The sequence below is a fragment of the Colletes latitarsis genome, chromosome 6 (genome assembly GCF_051014445.1).
Source record: "Colletes latitarsis isolate SP2378_abdomen chromosome 6, iyColLati1, whole genome shotgun sequence".
NCBI lineage: Eukaryota > Metazoa > Arthropoda > Insecta > Hymenoptera > Colletidae > Colletes > Colletes latitarsis.
The window spans coordinates 25,690,037-25,710,114 of record NC_135139.1 but is presented as its reverse complement, the minus strand read 5'-3'; the positions used below and the strand labels follow the sequence as shown (position 1 = coordinate 25,710,114).

Sequence of the window (20,078 nt, the reverse complement as noted above, 5' to 3'; positions counted from 1 at the left end):
ATTCATAATTAAATTTCCCCGATCGTAAAGCAGAACTGGAAATAAGATAAAATTGATAATACGATGTGCACCTTTCACGCAGACGTTAATTTAAGTTTCTACTATCCTCTGGAAAATTCAATTTATTGACTTCGTCGTGTGTATTTATTGCACATAAATGTTTGTCGTTGTGTTACATTGTTTAAACGTGTTAATTAGCGACGTAACACCGTTTGCTTTTGCTCCAAAGTAAGTAATATGGGTATATTAATTTTCTTTAGTATAGAATTCATTTTTTTAACAGTCGATCGTGTTGTGCGTGTTACGTTTCCTTCTCAAACCTCGACAAACCTCTGTAATCAAAAGGGTTAGCGATAATTATCACCGTGCGTCGCACAAGTGAGACTTTGTCCTTATCGTTCCCTCCGGGGGGGAAGAGTCATTGAAATCATACTTGCAAACGCACTGGGAAACGGTAAATCTTCGGTCGATCTATAAACAGAAGCTGCCATCGAGTTGAAAAGCGTACGTCCGTTTGACAATCGCGTGGAAGGCGTGTACACGCAGTTCCTCTATCTCGCAACTGATACGAACAGTTTCATCAGATTCTTTGCGTCAGCGATTTTAATATCAACAAGGTAGCACCTGTTTTTGTTCTGCGTTTCCACCCACTTTCCCCTCGAGCGTAAATCTGTTTTTTTTTTAGATCGACGGCAATGTATAGCGTATTCGAAAAGGAGAATATATCCTTCTTATCACCGGAGAGAATTAAATGTGAGAAACACAAAAGCACAGACGAGGTATACGAGTAGATCTTACACTATAAATTAAAAAATTTCAAATCGTCTCAGAAAAATTATTTTTAGCTAGGGGGGTCAATTACAATCATTTTTGGTGAACAGACATACACTTGAAATCTTAACCAATTTCGAGAAAAAAATTCAAGCAGGTAGACAAATTTTTCGACGAAATTGAAAAGTTTCAAATCGTTATGAAAAAATTATTTTTAGTTAGAGAGGTCAATTACAGTCATTTTTGGTGAATAGACATACCCCCGAAATCCTACGCACTTTCGAGGAAAAAATTAAGAAATAATCCTTCGTTAATTCGTGTGATAGGAAAAATTGAAGAAGTTGTCCAAATTAGCTAAACGCGACTCTGTACAATATTGAAAATAAATTTTGAAAAATCCATTTACGATTACAAAACTTGCAGGACTTTTCTAATTTTAGTCATACTCATAAATAAGAAGTAAAATTTCATAAGTCCAAAGCAATTTCAAGTAATTACGGAATCCAATCTCGTAAGAGTAATTAAAGTTCCGTTTGCAAGCTGCTTGCATCGTATTAATGAAATTTTACCGATACCTCGGTTTATACGATATCGATATCGAAAATTGAACCTAAATTAAATACTGCATGCAATTAACGCGTGACGATACTTTTCGATATAGAACGATATTTTACTATCTGGTCTTAAAATTAGTAGAGAATTTTTTTTAAAGTTTAACGATACCATTTTGCACATTTTTTATGGAGAATCTCGAACAGAGAGACAGTCGGAGTCGACGAGTACCGGGTGTCGAGAAAGAGGAGTCGAAGATTTAGGGGGCGTGCAGTAAACTGGATTAAAATTCGCCGAGCCAGCGTAAGTCGAGGAACTAACATCGTCAGGGTCAGGAGCACTCCTTCTTCCTTAAAACACCTTCTTCAGAATCACGCTCGTTTATTCAAATCAAATTGTTTTCCTCCTCGTCGAACTTTACTGTTCGCGATTTCCAGAAAATTTTTCTACTGTTTCCACGCTGTATTCATCTCGTACTTATTTTACTTTCTAATAATACCACACGTTCTATTGACAAGAATTAAGAATTTTATTTCTGTTAATAAATTGAAATCGAAAGTCGAGCGGTAGAAAGTGTTTTAGTATCGGGTGAACAGTTTCGAAAGTATTCGAGTCCCATAATAATACCGCCGGAAATTTCAATCACGCAATTTCTTTTATGCGATCATAGCAATTTGCCCATCCACTGTACTCGGATTGCGTACAATTACCTTATTCGTTCTCAGAATTCTCAGTAGCTCATCTTTAAGATCTCGTTCCTGTGTGTGTGTGTGTGTGTGTGGCTTTCCTCTTATTGTGCTTCGCGTATCGTGTGCGCAGGTTATGGTTATGTCTACCAGGTGTGTTGTTTTATCCCGCTAATGATCGTTGCGTGTAAGAAGCCGTGGATATAGGGGTGCCAGTCTAATGCGAACATGATTACTTCTACTTTACCTTGAGTTCTTTCCACAGTCGTCCCTCTATCGTGTTTACGAAGTGTGCTTCTTAACTGAAATCCCTCAGAAATAAGAGATTTATTTATTTACGTAAGGCAAAGTTGCCGCTGCCGCGTCGTTGTTTTGTAATGGCCCCTTAAACGCGGCAAACAGCGCTGTCGCGTTCACAAAATGGCAAACGTAACGTTGGCGCAGAGATGTTTGCGTCTCGAAAACCCCAGAGTCGAATTTGAGGATGAAACTAATGGGAGAGAATCGTGTAACTCGAATTTCGAGGGACTTTTATAAATTATATTAACTCCTTAGGGGTAATATTTCAAAATGGACTAGTTGAAAAGTTACTGAGAATAACTTGTTAAAAAGCAATATGCAAGAATATGTATATTTCATTTGGTTGAATAATGTATATTTCTGGGGAACGGCTTTATTATTTTTCTTTTTTTTTTTGAAGACATTTGTTTTCAGTTAGCATTATTTTTATTAGATGGTCCCTTTAACAACGGATTTACGGAACAGGGAATTAATGCAAGCAACAAACGTGAATTTAATCTTAAAATGTGAGAGGTGTTTTCTTGTGCTTTGAAAATTGTAGTTCCTTTGGAATACCAGGAATTTCTGTTTTAATTAAACGAATTGAGCTCGCGTCGTAGCGTTCAATTTTTTTAAGAAGGAATTTAATATTTGAAAGAAATGTAAAATTAGCGTGTGCTTCGTAGAAATGCAGAAGAGCCACTTTCGCGAAGCTAATGAAGCAGGTGGCAGTAGAAATCAGTCAGCTATCGAACTGTATTCGATCGAGGAATTCTCGTTAGCTGGCGCCACTGGTTTGTACGTAGTTGCAAACAAACGTTTGTTTAACCATATCGAAGATAGGGAAACGCGATCATTGATTTATATCGGAGCAGAAGTATTTAAAAAATATCTACGAGGGAATTTTATCGATACGAAGTTTCGTTTCTCTTAATTGCAAAATAAATAAAATAAGGGAAGGGTAATGTAAAAATCAACGATCCCCCAAAAAAGATATAAAAGAAGGTCTCTTTTTAAATTGTCAATTCCAACAATATAATACTTTAACTCTGAAAATTTAATACCATCGCCGGATCGAAGAAATGTTAACGAATGAAGTCGTTATTTATTCACCTGTTTCGTTTATTTACAATTAATTTTCAGAGTAATTTATTTCTATATAATGTGATACACGTTGATTACAACTTGTACTTACATTAACGTATACAGGGTGTTCGGCCACGCCTGGGAAAAATTTTAATGGGGGATTCTAGAGGCCAAAATAAGACGAAAATCAAGAATACCAATTTGTTGATGAAGGCTTCGTTAAAAAGTTATTAACAATTAAATTCAAAAATTTCAAATCGTTCTGGAAAAATTATTTTCGATTGCAGGGGTCAATTATAAGCATTTTTGGTGAATAGACATATCCCTGAAATCCTACCCACATTTTTATTTTAACTGTCCTATTATCGGGACAATTGCCGTCAAGTCTTTGTCACGATGAGTGACAAACACAACCCAAAGGACACTTTAACAGTCCTTCGTGATAAGGTAAACATAATAAGATTAAGATATTAGAGGCTTTCACGGACCGGATTCTGACAGTTGATACTGATTGAGACTTCCGGGCATAAGCCCCGTCCAACCAACTTCCTCAGGGGTCAAATGTCACACTGATATACTTCCTGTGACCTCCTTATTAACCTTAACACCCCGATGGTCCGTACATTTCTACGCAAACGGAATTAATTCTCTCGTATTATTATTCTATTCTTGCTTACTAGCTTTAAAATGACTTCCAATAATTATTTAACTCATAACTATTTACTTTACAATAAACTGTACTAGAAAACGATGCAAACTATTTAAAAAAAAATTTCTCTTCGACGGATGTTTCATCAAAACGTAAATTTTTTCAAAATGTATGAACCGTACGAGAAAAATTCAAAGGAGAGACAAAAATGGCGGCATGTATTCACGAGGGGGAGTCGGCTGATGTATTTGCGTCGCGGAGAGCATTACTTTGGTTGGCCCGGGACCAACAATAACAGCGAAACTTTTAAAAGGGAGACGCTGTGTATTCCTCGAACCTCGAATATCCTCTCGGTGTTCGCGAGGCGCGGACGAACGATGTCTGTTTATCCGTACGTCTGTCCGACGTTCTGTAAATCCTTCGGCGAATCCGCGACAATATATCGCGGGCCCGTGGTCCGTTTCCACGTTCCGCGATCCCGTGAAATTTACGAGGTTCCGGCGAAACTACGCGACCGATGACGAATATGCGTTTTCCGTCGCCGCGGAGATTCGTTGACCCGTCATTTTCTCTTTTTTTTTAATATAAAAATCGTTCAGATTGCCCGGCAAAAGTTCCTCGCGATTTCTGGCTCTTTGGGTAAATGAAATTTGATTCGTAAACAGTAAAAATATGGTTTAGGATTTGGGGTTCATAGCAGACAGTAATTCGCTGTAAAGAAAAAAAAATTTTCTTATTTGAAAAAGTCTATTTTGTCGTACATTGAGATATTTAAGGGTTTAAATTAGTGATAAGACTTGTCAGCGATGGTGGAACATTGGAGGCGCTGGTTCACCGTCCGTTCACAGAAGTGCAGCGTCATCGGGCCGCGTGCAGCGCGGGATGGGTTACCGCTCCGGGGGAAAAAATCCCACGTAATTAATTAGCATTATTTAATTAATTAGCTTTAATTAATTATTCTATACTGTTTATATTACACTTCCTTATCAGTTTAGGGTGATAATTGAGTAATTAATAATTACCCCGCTTATAAAAAAACTATCTCCAAATAGAAGTAACATACAAGTGTAATAAAAAACGCTTGGTGTAAGTTGTCAAGTATCTTCCAATGACTTATCTCCTGTTAACATGATATTATACAATATTAAAAATAGTGAAATAACGAGTTGAACCTATCCGAAGAGTCCTGTATTTCTCGATTCTGTCTTCTAGAGAATATCATTGATTTATTTGCACGGTGAAAATGAGTCCTGAGATAACCAATGTTCACCGAGCTGCCTACAAATAACCTTATTTATCCGAAACAACGTTTGGGACTCCATTTCGACGGTTGATTGGTTCGCGGAAGCCCCCGTAAATATTGTTTCGCGCTATGAAAGACTCGTAATTCTGGACGGGGGGAACCCGTGGTTCAAGTTTCCCTGAATTACGACCGACGTAATTGAATTCTCGCGTATCGGTCAATCTTCGCATCCCTGAAAAAAAAATGTAGCGTCGGGTCACTTATCGTGGAAAAAATTCACGATTGTGTTTTCGATTGTTGCTTTGTCCAGCGAAATTAAGAACTATATTTGGATACGATTGTGGTACAATTTGTGAAAAGACTGTACAGTTCCACGAGAAATCGAAATATTCAAAAATAAATAATCCACGTTAGGAAACGGCGTTACCCGATTATCGAAAAATTTGGATTCCAACGAGTGTCGTGATTTATTCGAATAATTAAGCGTTCCACTGTATCCCGATTGCAGCTGGAAACCCGTGGCGAATTTCGGGCGCTGAATTTGTTCGACAGTTTAATTTCTCCTCCCCTTATGCTCCGAATGGTCTAACGAATCATTAATTTTAAAGTTCGTCGACTATTATTAAAACGAAGATTCTGGGATTTATAAAAATCGAATAACCAAAGGAGTAAAATCAGCCAAAGTCGAGTAGTCCAATTCGTGAAACTCGGAACGAAATAAGCCAGATTTTTTTAAAAATACGACGAGCAACCGGGGGCCAAGAAAAATAATATTCACGGGCGTTCTTTTCCGTAAAGTTCCAGAAGCGGAACCGTCGCGCGCGAGAACTCGTATAAATCATGGGATACAAGTTCGGGCTGGTGGTAGCTCGTAAATCAAGTCGTCGATTTTAGGAAACGGGTGTCTAGAAAAACACGGTCCAAACTGATAGCTACAGTTGAGAACGTTGACAGTGAACGGCAGGCCCTTGTCAAACGTGACCGTCGCGAGCTGGTTGACAGTTCTTTTCACTGGGCTCCCTATATAGTTAGCTCGGATTCCAGCGAAATATAGAGCCAATCGTTTCGACTCCGTGACTCCAGGTTGACAAGACGCAATGAATCATTCCTCGATCCTTTATGACAAGTTAAATGCCTCTCTGTAAACGAAATTCTTATCGTTTCGAGCTGGAGGCAAACATGACCAGTGTACATCATTTTTCTTACATCCACGACGCGTCACTGACTCGATATTTATTTTGGTAATGGGGGGAGTCTGGAATTTCACGATTTATAATAACACATGGGAATCTAAAATAAGATTAATTCGACATTGTTTTTCTTGATACGAGGTTTCTAAAATTGATAGAAAATATTATGGTACAGCAAAAGTACATGTTTATTTATTTATTTTTACGAATTCGAACCTCGTGGTATATTTGTTAAAAAAATATTTTATTTTTGCGACATCCACTCTGCCGTAAATGACCCGAAGTTCTAAAGATCCTCGGGATGGACTTACCTGGACTTACTCTGTCGCATTGATGAAACGACGATTGGGGTCACGAATCCTGGCGTTCGATTCAGTTTTTTTTACGCCCCAACAAATGTCTTCGGTGTTGCGTCACCCGGGGGCTTACAATGCTCCAAGTGCAGTCTCGACTCGTCAATCGGACGAGTCCAAGCTGTTCGAGATCGCCGTGGACCTACCACAGTCGCTGGTAAATCCGCGAACGCTTTAATCGAATCCACGATATCGAGAAATCCGTTAAAAAATTGCCCCGAACGAAGTCAACTTTGGGTGAGTTTTCTCGTCGCGAGAGATTATCGCTAGATGGAAGTATCCAATTAAAAGTTTGCTCGCGGTTGCCTCGTTACGCTCGTATTTAATAACTTTTACATTATGGCGGAGCTTCTCGTCTTACCCTTATTCCGTTGCTAATATTCCTTCTTTTGTATCAGGAATCGAGATCAGCGACTATGGGAGCTTGCTTGACCAACTACGGTCCAGGGACCTCACGCGAGATGGCACGGAGGCGCCCATTAATGACGAACATCTTTGGCCCTTCGATTTTCTTTCGATTCACGGTTTCAACGATTCGTGGTAAAGTAAGTTCCACTTTTAATTACTCGAATTGCATTGTTTTATGCTTTTGGACACGGAACTAAGAAAAGTAACATGGTGAAATCAGATAATAATGCTTCTCGACTTCTTTAAATCAGTTTCTAAATTCCTTATAATGTTATAGAAGTATAGATGCACGTAAAGCAACGTGTAAGCACAGATGAGATATACGAGTAGACCTTTCACCTTATGGACTTTCGTGGCCCAATCTGATTGACGTACTGATCTGAACATTCGGAGGTGATTTTAGTGGTCTCTTCTCATGGATGGCGGTCAGTTGAGAAACTATTCACTGAATTAGTATTGATAGGCAAACAGTTGTACTGTGTGCGTAAATACATGTGAGTTGACTATGAAAGGGATTAAAATTTATTTCTGAATCTGTTGGTAATATTGCGAATGACACGAAAATGGTAATGGAGTTTCGAGACCCCATAAAAATGGGCCGAAAAAATATGTTGGGTGAAAGATCTACTCGTATACCTCGTCTTTGACAATACTCTAGAATCTTTGACGAATCAATGAGAATCCAAACTAATCTAGCGAAGAAACTCTATATTTATGATGACTTATGCAAGGCGAATCGTAGCCAATTTGCTAGTATTATTTAGTTTTCAATTAATAATTGCATTACCCAGCTAAGAGTGATACTATATAATAAGAGGAGACCTGCACTAACCGATTCCCAACCACCCTCCATTAATAAAGAACTCCTGTGACCAACAATCGTTAGTCGAGAAACCAACGAAGAGAGTTGAAAGAATTTTCAAAAGAATTTGTCTTCAAATAGCAATAACCTGCCTAACATAATGGCTAACCAAACATCTGCCTAACTATAAATCTAAACTCGTTTATTATATCAAGAAACAATTCTAAATTCGCAGCCATTAGCTCGGTGTCACCCACGAAGAATAACTTTTCTATCGTGGGTGACACCGATTACCAGGTCTCACCACGTGGAGGTTGCTGCGAGTGGAGACCCGAAGGGAGATAGATGGAAACCAAGTTCCATCGATCTCCCTTTTACATCCTTAGAAACTAGTCATGCCAAGTAATTATTTTGTTTAAAAAGGGATGAAGCTAAATTATGGGAGACGCGACGCGACCCGATGCTGAACCGTGCAGCAGATCTTCGGATCGAATCGACACTACCCTTGGTAGATTGATTTCTATTTCTAGAAATCGATCTATCATTGGCAGGCGACTAGATCTTTCGGACAAACTGGACGGCCGATCACATGTTTCGTTCCGCGAAACAGTGGTGACCGAAGCAAGAAACGAGAGAACGAGTCGAGTGAAGCTACTTGTTAAATAATTACTTGGCATACGCAGATACACTAGAGACTTAAAATTAACGTCGAAGCTCAAGTCTAGTCAAGTTGAATCTAAAATTCGGACGATAGAAGGAAACAAAGTTCCTTGGATGTTGTACCAAGCAATTATATGGTTAAAAAGAGGGATGAAGCTAAATCGTGGGATACGCGACTCGACGCGACGCGATGCTGAACCGTGCAGCGGATCCGAGGATCGAACCTACTGCCCTTGCTAACTCGATCTCAACAAGAAAACAGAGAACTGCAACCCCGAGTCGAGGTCTCCATTTCTCCAACGCAACCCGCCGGGAGCCCGAAGGACCCGACTTAGGTTGTCTGACAAAAGAGAGAGTACCTGAAACGGGGTCGACTTCCGCTGGAAGGTATGCGTTTCCGCAGAATACGGAAACTCCACACCTTCCAGCGAAGTGCCGTTTTCCCTCAATCAAGCTTACCAAGGGAAGGCGATTAGATCTTTCGGACCAGATACACGGCCGATCACATGTTTCAATCGATGAAACAGCGGTGATCGAAGCTAGGAACGAGGGAACGAACGAGAGAGAAGCTACTTGATGAATAATTGCTTGGTACAACGCGGAGATACGTATAATAAAGAAATCTTCGACGTTAATTTTAAGATTCGCGACGAAGCTTAAAACTAATTAACTTGGTATTAAAAGTCCCTCGGCGGTTGTGACGTACTCCCTCGGTGTCCTTGCGATTAATCTAAAAGACTGAAATCAAAACTAATATTTATATTAGTGAGATATGGAAGGAAATTTAAGCTGAAACATAAAAATAAAAATCTTATATTAATCAGTGTCATCGAAACAAATATGGTATATGCATCGACACCATGTTATACATATCAAAACGAACATTCGTAATATTGAAAGAAACTTGGATCGAGACACCAAATTGAATCAACACAGTGTTGTACATATCAAAACGAACATTCGTAGTAATGAAAGAAACTTGGATCGAGACCCCAAATTGAATCAAGCCCAAACAATCAAACGAAATGGAAGAATCAAACCAAGTACCTCCGCAGATTATTACGAGAATTCAAGCAAGAACGTAACCACAAAAATCTTATTCTAATCAGTGGAATAAAAATACCCGAAATTGTATAGAAACAAATATAGTATATGATTGAACATACATTATTATATCCTGCAATATTATACATATCAAAGCAATAACATAAATTCGACAAACAATGTAAAAATAGAAACAGAGAAAAGGGACATTCATAATAACCAAATAAAATCAGATAGATAAATAAAATAGAATTCACATGAAACAAACAAATAAAAATAATAGAATACAAATAAGTGGAGTGGACTTACTACTTGCGGTCAGTAGGATAGGATAGTTACCACATAGGAGAGTTACCACTGGGCCAGCTGTAAAATAAGAAAATATTCAAATTATAGCAACATCAGTTAGACAAGCATGGCAAAATCAGTTTATTGAAGCGAAATTGGTATCAGACGATAGAATAGAAGAGGGGAGAGCAATTTTAAATAGTTCTTACCGTTGGTCATCACGGTCCGGCACTGGTCAGTAGTGGTCAGTAGTGGTCAGTCATCGGATCTCCACTGGTCAGCACTGGTCAGTAGTGGTCAGTTCTGGTCACTCCTGGTCAGTCCTGGTCAGTCCTGGTCACTCCTGGTCCCCCCAGTGGTCAGCGATCCACGAATGGCCTGACTTTGGCCCGCGAGACCCGGTTCCCCTGGATGCTCCAGGGGTACTGAAGAATTTGTCCAGCGGTAGTCTTCGAGTGGGGAAGTCGAAGAGTGGGGAGACAATGTCAATGTGAAGAGCTAAGAACCGCTTGGTCTAGAGAACAATACTATTTCGATTGGTCCCACCTCTTGACCATTTCTGGATCTTCACTGGACCGCTGACCTCGATGTCCACCTCACTGTTGACCACCAGTGACCATAAGCTAGCCATTAATCGACCCATTAAAACCATTACGAAGATTAAAGCCTTCTTACGAGGATCCCCTTACAATTTGATGCATGGTCTTTTTAACATTTTGTTCCACTTTGGAAGAGAGTATCTTATGTTATAAAACACTCATGGTACAGCGATAGCGTTCATCCCACTAGCGATAGGTCTATTCTTTACCTCGTTTGTGTGTAAAGGTATACATGGGTTGGAAAATAAAAATGCCCCGGCAGTTGAGATCGTATGCAGGTTGACACAAATCGGATTTCAGATGTGAGAAACTATTCACTGAATTAGTATTGATGGGCAGACAGTTGCAACGTGTGCGTAAATACATGCGAGTTGACTATGGCAAAGGTATTGAAATTCATTTCTAAATCTGTTGGTAATGTTGCGAGTGTCACGAAAATGGCAAGGGGGCTCTAGAGCCGCAGAAAAATGGGCCGAATACATACATTGAGTGAATGATCTACTCGTATACCTCGTCTGTGATGTAAGTTTCTACTTTGGTACCGTCTGAAGTTGCAACGAAACTTTGTTTTCGGAAAATGTCCCGCACGCAGGGTAGAATCGTTAAGTGAAACGTATATGCTTCTTCGTTAAGTTTCGTTTCATACATAACTCAACGATTATTAGTTGCCGTTCCACTTTGAACGTACCTCGGGCACGTTAGAACTACCGTAAAGTGATAAAACGCGAGTTCGCGGAGACGAAGATCCTCGATAGACGCTATCCAGTACAGAGAAACGCAGTCCTCGATATTATTCAGAATTCAGTGAAGTGGCAATCGTAAGATTGATCGACTGCGTACTCCCTTAAAATGGAGTTCTTGACTTCCCACTCGTTTCGTTCCATCTACGTGCAAATTTCCAATTTCGCGGAACAATCGATACCGATGAAAGCGATCCGAGATCGTCTGGGACCCCACCAAAAGGAGCCTGGATCCTTTAGGATACGATAATGGCGATACTGGACTCCCATAACATTACAAGAACGATCCTAGACTCGTTCTCGATGTATATCGATGCAGGGACAAACAATCGGAATTGTAAATAGAAGAAAGCGTACGATTTATTGCAAAATCATAAAACGTACGACAAAGAAGAAAAATAATTCATTAACATTATTATTATTACCAAAAGTCCGTTACAAAAAAACGTTTCACGACGGAGGAATGCGTGGAAATCGTCAAACAGCCAACGTAAAGAGGGTCGTTTGGGGTTTGCGACCCGACGTATTCAGCGTGAAGAAAAAGCAGAGCAACGTCATCTTTATGGATGAGAACAAATTTATATTCGTACGGTCCAGATGGTTGGAATCAGAGATGGGCAAAATTCTTGTCTAGATAAAAATGTCGACCACAGAATAAAAGATAAACGTCTCTCCGCCCATTCGTATGAACGAGAATAAAAAATTTCAACGGCGAAATATTTTACGACGAACAGAGGTTCTCGAAATATATAATTAAATTTGAAAATACGACGCTGTATCTTTTTTGTCGTCGGTCGTATATGTATAGGTCTCCCGGGGCTTCGCCACGACATTTCCGTTCGCGTAATTGCTTTCTTATTCGGTGATTGATACGGGACCCGGAAGCGCCATCGCGATTTCGATCGTGTGTTCTTCCACTTCCAAATTTCTCCCGGGATTCTCGGGCACCGTCTCTCCCTCCCCCCTAGTTTCATGACCCAGTTAGCAACAATTTGCCACCGCGACGTATCGACAAACAATTTTCTCGCGGCGTCGACGTCTCCGGCGACCAATCCGCTCCCAAAGTCTACAGCCTGGACTTCGAGCGAAGTTTGCATAATCCTCGACAGTTATTACGCGTACGTGTCGGATCTTGATAGTTTATTCTGTGATAAACCGTTCTCCCTGATCGTTTTCCGATTCGAAGCGTTCGAACTGTCCCGCGCGACTCGGGACTCGACGCCAGCGCCATCTTTGAATCTTTTCGTCGGGTAAGAGAGGGGTCAAAGATATTCGAATGTTTGTAACGTAAAATTGGGCAAATTGGGCAAAAATAGTAGAAATTATTCAAATTTCATACCAAAATATTACTTTGTTTCTTCTATGAATATAAAATACAAAATTGTAAAAAGATGCAAATAACCTGAATAGTGAACGATTAATTACTAAGCACCTTGTTAGAAATAAAACTAAATTGAAACGTTTCGTGGAAGGTTAACGAGCAAAACTCCAACTATTTAATAGCGTAGCGTTATTTAATAGGGTAGCATGATGCAATCTCTAAAACATCGTTTGATTCCATCGGGGAGTCCCCCGATCCCCGGCTAGCTGTTGAATCTTTGAAGATTCCAGCACAGACTATCGCGACGATCGAGTGTCGACGCATGGTTTATTTTATCGTTATTTGTTTCAATTGAAAAGTCGTAAACCAGAGTCTAGAGCTAAAACGAAAAACGGTCCGGGGTGCCTTGCCAAGAATATCTCGATACTCAAAGGGGCGAATTGTTAATTCATTGCACAACGTCTAATCGTAGAAACGGTTTGATAAATTCGTTATACGTAAAAGATGTCGAGTCTTTAACGAGGCTGACGCGTGGTTTACTTTAGCGTTATTCGTTTCGGTTGAAAAGTCGTAAACCAGAATCTAGAGCTAAACGATAAGCGCACTGTACGGTTCTGGGCCAAGAATATCTCGATATTCAAAGACCAGATTGTTTATTCGTTGCACAACGTCCGATTTTTAATGAATTTAATCAATAGTATATTTCATGGTTCCAAGAAATGTATCGTTGACCTATTATCGCGGCTAGTGCTTGGTCTCGATCTGAAATACAATTTTTCTTCGACTTTTCTTTCAACGTTATGGAAAATGTAGAAATATAATCGAGTTAGCCAGCAGAGGGCTACGCTCAACTGACTATTCTCTGGGAAAGTCCCAAACAGCGAATAAATTTAATTTCTAGCGAGATTCTCGAATATGGATTTCACAAATTACTACAGTTCACTTTGTATACAATTACGGTGTTTACTTTACGGATAAATCCAAGGGGGTCGGTTAATTGTTTAACAGCACGTTTCGCGAGTAAATAGAGTTTTAAACGACACTCAGCGTAAGACAGAGTCGCTGAAAGAGTCTTTCAACGTAATGGCGGGTAATAGGATGCAAATTGACGGTTCGTTACGGGAGATAGATAGAAATCGATACGAAAGGAAGCACCGCCGCCAGGGTAAAATGATGCTTGATAATGATGGACGCCGGAAGTCGGGATGGGAATTATCGTCCAGGAGAATCCGTGCCAAGTGTCGCCCCGTGTTCCACGGTGGCATAAATCTTGGAGCACACAGCACTTTCGACGACATTGGCCCCCCTGCATTCATACTTACGCGACTTGTTGACAGAGTCATTTATATTCGGGAGTCGCGGTGCAAACGAATCCCGGAGGCGTCGGTTTCGCCGTACGTGCCCGATGAATGCGGATTATCGACGAGAAATCCCGAGCAAACGAACCGAGGAAGATGAATTAATATAACGAGCTACCACAGCACCGTCGAGCATCAAAGGAACCTCGATGCGCGATATGCAATTTACGGGCGAACGCAGAGACCTCGAGTTACGCGAACTCGTTGATACACGCGGTTCTCTGCACCCTCTTGCGTTCTTATACAGGGTGATCGGTCAAAATTTTAATGGGGGATTCTAGAGGCCAAAATAAGACGAAAATCAAGAATACCAATTTCTTGATTGAGGCTTCGTTAAAAAGTTATTAACAATTAAAGTTCCGTCCGTACTGAATTTTTTTCTAGAAAGCGGATAGGATTTCGGGGGTATGTCTATTCACCAAAAATGATTGTAATTGACCCCCACAGCTAACAATATTTTTTTCAGAACGATTTGAAATATTTTAATTTCGTCGAAAAATTTCACACCTTCTTGAATTTTTTTCTCGAAAGTGGGTAGGATTTCGAGGGTATGTCTAATGACGAAAAATGCTTGCAATTGACCCCCACAGCTAACAATATTTTTTTCAGAATGATTTGAAATATTTTAATTTCGTCGAAAAATTTCACACCTTCTCGAATTTTTTTCTCGAAAGTGGGTAGGATTTCGGGGGTATGTCTATTCACCAAAAATGATTGTAATTGACCCCTGCAGCTGGAAATAATTTTTTCAGAACGATTTGAAATATTTTAATTTCGTCGAAAAATTTCACACCTTCTCGAATTTTTTTCTCGAAAGTGGGTAGGATTTCGGGGGTATGTCTACTCACCAAAAATTCTTGCAATTGACCCCCACAGCTAACAATATTTTTTTCAGAACGATTTGAAATATTTTAATTTCGTCGAAAAATTTCACACCTTCTCGAATTTTTTTCTAGAATGTGGGTAGGATTTCGGGGGTATGTCTATTCACCAAAAATGATTGTAATTGACCCCCACAGCTAACAATATTTTTTTCAGAACGATTTGAAATATTTTAATTTCGTCGAAAAATTTCACACCTTCTTGAATTTTTTTCTCGAAAGTGGGTAGGATTTCGAGGGTATGTCTATTCACCAAAAATGATTGTAATTGACCCCCACAGCTAACAATATTTTTTTCAGAACGATTTGAAATATTTTAATTTCGTCGAAAAATTTCACACCTTCTCGAATTTTTTTCTAGAAAGTGGGTAGGATTTCGGGGGTATGTCTATTCACCAAAAATGATTGTAATTGACCCCCACAGCTAACAGTATTTTTTTCAGAACGATTTGAAATATTTTAATTTCGTCGAAAAATTTCACACCTTCTCGAATTTTTTTCTCGAAAGTGGGTAGGATTTCGGGGGTATGTCTATTCACCAAAAATGCTTGCAATTGACCCCCACAGCTAACAATATTTTTTTCAGAACGATTTGAAATATTTTAATTTCGTCGAAAAATTTCACACCTTCTCGAATTTTTTTCTGGAAAGTGGGTAGGATTTCGGGGGTATGTCTATTCACCAAAAATGCTTGCAATTGACCCCCACAGCTAACAATATTTTTTTCAGAACGATTTGAAATATTTTAATTTCGTCGAAAAATTTCACACCTTCTCGAATTTTTTTCTCGAAAGTGGGTAGGATTTCGGGGGTATGTCTATTCACCAAAAATGCTTGCAATTGACCCCCACAGCTAACAATATTTTTTTCAGAACGATTTGAAATATTTTAATTTCGTCGAAAAATTTTACACCTTCTCGAATTTTTTTCTAGAATGTGGGTAGGATTTCGGGGGTATGTCTATTCACCAAAAATGACTGTAATTGACCTCTCTAACTAAAAATAATTTTTTCATAACGATTTGAAACTTTTCAATTTCGTCGAAAAATTTGTCTACCTACTTGAATTTTTTTCTCGAAACTGGTTAAGATTTCGGAGGTATATGTATTCACCAAAAATGATTGTAATTGTCCCCCACAGCTAACAATATTTTTTTCAGAACGATTTGAAATATTTTAATTTCGTCGAAAAATTTAGGGACCAAATTGGATTAGAAAGAGGTGGATAGAAGTATTTTTCAATAATTAAAGAGGAATATATGTTACGAATAAATTGTTGTGTGTCGAATGGTTGTTCGTACCCTCGCGAGGCTGGTTTAACGACATTGTTACCGACGAATCTTCCTGCCCAACGAGCGTCGAACTCGCCTTGTAAAGTTCCGAGCGAATGCTCGTCGCGTGCCGGGGAATTTAATTTCACGCCACGCGTGACGACGTCGTGTATTTTCCAGCGTTTCGCGGCGCCTCGACTTTCCGCGCATGGTGTTTCATTAAGTGGCGGTTCTCTCTTCAAAGAGAGCGAAACAGCTGGGGAAAGAAAACGGCTGTTCGAGGAAACGGCGCTTAGATCGAAGGGATCCTCGTTTTCCTCGACGTTCGATTATCCCCAGAACCCTTTCGTTCCCGAAGCGTTTTACAAAAATCCATAAAATTAGATTAAACGTACTATTGGTCAACAAACGAGAAAGTATCTGTAATTTATTTGTAAAACATCGAACTTGAATATAGATGAAATTTTACGGAAACAAAAAAGTTTTGGGATCTTCTTTGCTTAACGAGTTCCGAGAGAGAATGAATTTTTATTATGATCGTAATTGCGTTAAAACTCGGAATTAGAGGGTCTTATTAGTTGAACGACTTTAAATTGGTCGGGACGAGGGGAGGTCGACCTCTTAAGATCCCTCTGGTTCCCTCGACAAAGTCAGATTACTCTGGATGTTCGTGGACAATGAATGGGTTCCATTATAGTCAAAGTCCTACGATCGAATCGCATAACTCGATATTCGTACGAAATATTGAGGTTTCGAGCAAATTGAAAAATTCAAAAGCAGAGTTATCTATCTTCGATTATTTTATTGTAAGGAATGAAAATGCTCGTTATATTAGACTTCTTTTCTCGCGTCGTGTCAATGTTTTTTATTCCAGGCCTCGATATTGAGTTAAGATGTTTAATATTAATTTCGTGACGAATGGAGAACGAAGCAAGGGGGTCTATGTGGAAATATATGGCGTACATTTTGAATTGATAAATGTTCCCCGGTAAAAAGTGCACTTTGGAATAATAATGTAGCAGGCAATTTGTTCGTCGAAACGATAAAGATCCCGCGAGAATTGATATAATATCGTGCAATTTACGGTTAAAGGATGGTCGATAAAATTTAGGAATATAACCTGGCGAACTAAACTCGCGAAAGTCGCTCAAAATGGTAAAATCGAACGATCGTCCCTCGATTGCACGAATGGAGTGGACTGTGAGAGCCAAATAGAATGTGCTTGGATTCCTAATACGAAGTTCCATTTAACGCGTGACCCCTTCTGTCGAAGCGAGGCTGTAAGGCTCGTCTTTCTTGCATTTTAAAGAGGACCTCAGAAAAAAATCGCTAGAACGTCGTTTGAACTTTTAAACGAATTAAAAATAATAAATCGTTCTGGAAAAATTACTTTCGGCTGCGGGGGTCAATTACAATCATTTTTGGTTATTAGACATACCCCCGAAATCCTGCGCATTTTCGAGAAAAAAAATTCAGTACTTGTGGAACTTTAAACGTTAATAAATTTCTAACAAAGCCTCCATCGACAAATTGGTATTCTTGATTTTCGTCTTATTTTGACCTCTGGAATCCGCCATTAAAATTTTTCTGTATTTTCTGAGCCCCTTTGTCCTGTGAAATTTTATCCTAAAAATTGTTGGCGAAATCTTGGACCGTTCCAGTTGTTCTGAAAAGTCAATCAACAAACATAAAGGAACCCGGAGAAAAATGTTCCCTCCATACGTATGAGAGTTATTGTTTGGGGGGACAAAGAGTAAATGGAATTTGAAACAAAATCTTTCCGCTGCCACCCCCTTTTCTCGATCGTACTTACGGTGATCTATCGGGGCGGCTAGAGTAAAACTTTCAACGTTCAATCTTTTCCGCCATTTCGATATAATCCAACAAAACTTTTTCAATCGTTCCCCGCGCCTCGTCAATATACATAAACACCGTATATTAAATTCCTTTTCCAATCTCAACCTTTCAACCACCCTCTATGGAACTCTAAAGCGACTAAAATAAAGCCGATTTCTCTCCGCGACGAAGATACGCTAGAAATTTCTCCGATCCTCGAATCCTATCAATCAAAGTTTCTAAAACTTCTGTATCCCTCCTCCACGCTCCCGCCACCCATCGCGATAGAAATTTATACGCGGCAATCCTTTATCCAAATTAAAATATATCGAAATGGAATCGAGTATTCCGTTAGTTGCTCGGTCGATAAATATAAAATGCTAATACAGGCGGTTACAGGATATTCCGCATTCGATGCTTTTAAGCGGTTCGACTATAAGCGGAATACAAATTGGCGATACTTTACGAAACATATTTTATTCGTTACGGTTGCGTTTAAAAGAAAGTCGAATTCGTTTCCGAATTCGATAGGGAAAGAAAAATAGACTGAAAATTGGGTTTTTCAATTACGAGAGCATACAGGATATTTCGGGGTACAATTAACTTGGCAACGAAAACGAAATCGACGTTGTTATCGGAGCGCGCGTGCGAAGGGATCGAAGGAAGAAAAAGAATTGCGCGCATGCGCAGCGTTCGAGAATCGTGGCGGGCCGACCAGCGATATTCATTCAGTTCACCGGTACTATTTGCTCGCTATGGTCGTCGTTCCTCGGGAAACCCGGTCGCCTCGAACTCGTTCCCGTCACGTGTTTATCGCGACCATAGTAATTCCCGAGACTTGACCGACACCGACGAACGTTCACGCCGCGTTTGTTCGCGCGAACAGCGTCGTCGTCGATCACCGATGCGATCGTTGAACCTTCTCTCGTTTGACAGACGCGTACAGGTTATGTTACGATACGACGCGCGGGTTTCTCTTTGTCGCGATTCAAAAACTCGATTGTCGGGGGAACAATGCGGACGGAAAAGTGAATGAAAAGGCTGGTGCAAAATTTCCACGTTTACTTTACCTTTACCCGTGGGTGGAGGAGGAGGGAATGAAAGAGAAGTCGATAGATCGTGTTTGGTGTACCGCTCGTAACCTGGAGAGTTGGAACATCGATAAACATCGAGGGTAATTGAAGTAAAACATACGCAATAGATGGGGTTTTTTTTTAAGACGGGACGAAGAATAGCAACGAATTTTATGCATAATCGCGAGAGGTTCTTTTCCGGAAAATAATTTCGTCTGGGTCCGAGAGTAATTCTCGAGAAAGGTACACCCACGGGTTATCGCGAGAAGTTTAATTATCACGAGATAATTAACGAGGAATAACGGTTTCGATTCTATTTCGTGTCGTTCGACGAGTTCGAAAACACAGTACCGTCGGCTGTCGCTCAATAAATAATCGAACAATACGAACCTTCGGAATCGGTTAAATTTTCATTGTTTCCGTCAATATTCGCAATTAATTTCTCATTATCGCGCACCCATAATGCTTCCTACCGTAGCAGAAACTGATTATATAGTTACGATATTTAAGAGTTTCCCCTGAATTTGCATATCGTGATGATGAATAGTCTTTTCTTTCGCAATTTTAATTAAGATTATAACGAAGACTCCGGGGCAGTTCCCGGCTTTGTTACGTAGAAGATAAATCCCACTTGTATTCGTACGCTATAATAACTCTCCATTTATTTTTACCAAATGTTACTTTTAATAACACTGTATGTGTTACTTCTATGTACGAATTAGTTCTTTTTTTTGTTCATTATAATATATTCAAGTAATGCCTAATTTCAAAATCGATAGAGAGGTATACTATAAATATTAAAACAGTGTACATTAGTAATTACAAACAGTAATACTAGAGTGATGTGGGTGTGTTTTCCGGAGCGGTCACCCATCCTCTACTGCACGCGGCCGAATGATGCTGCACTTTGGTAATCGGACAAGAATTGGTACAGTTCTCTACACTACCGTGTCACTTCTATTTACAAAGTTGTTTTTTTTTTTTTTAAT

The 20,078-nt window shown here is 39.6% G+C and overlaps 1 protein-coding gene across 9 annotated transcripts in view; it reads left to right on the top strand.

Annotated features, from left to right (window-relative positions):
* The window catches only part of Ethr (ecdysis triggering hormone receptor), a 91,300-nt gene that overhangs the window by 27,086 nt on the left and 44,136 nt on the right, over positions 1-20,078 (top strand). For 6 of the 9 annotated variants that reach the window (XR_013079836.1, XR_013079835.1, XM_076766724.1 and 3 more), the window contains exon 2: positions 7,208-7,349. Coding sequence is in view for 5 of the 9 variants with exons in the window: in XM_076766724.1 (XP_076622839.1) it covers positions 7,226-7,349 (124 nt within the window). In the remaining 4 variants the exon portion in view is untranslated. Of the gene's footprint in view, positions 1-56; positions 229-4,852; positions 4,938-7,207; positions 7,355-18,768; positions 19,191-20,078 lie in introns of those variants that run through there. The other 3 variants (XM_076766719.1, XM_076766726.1, XM_076766721.1) reach the window with 3 other exon arrangements.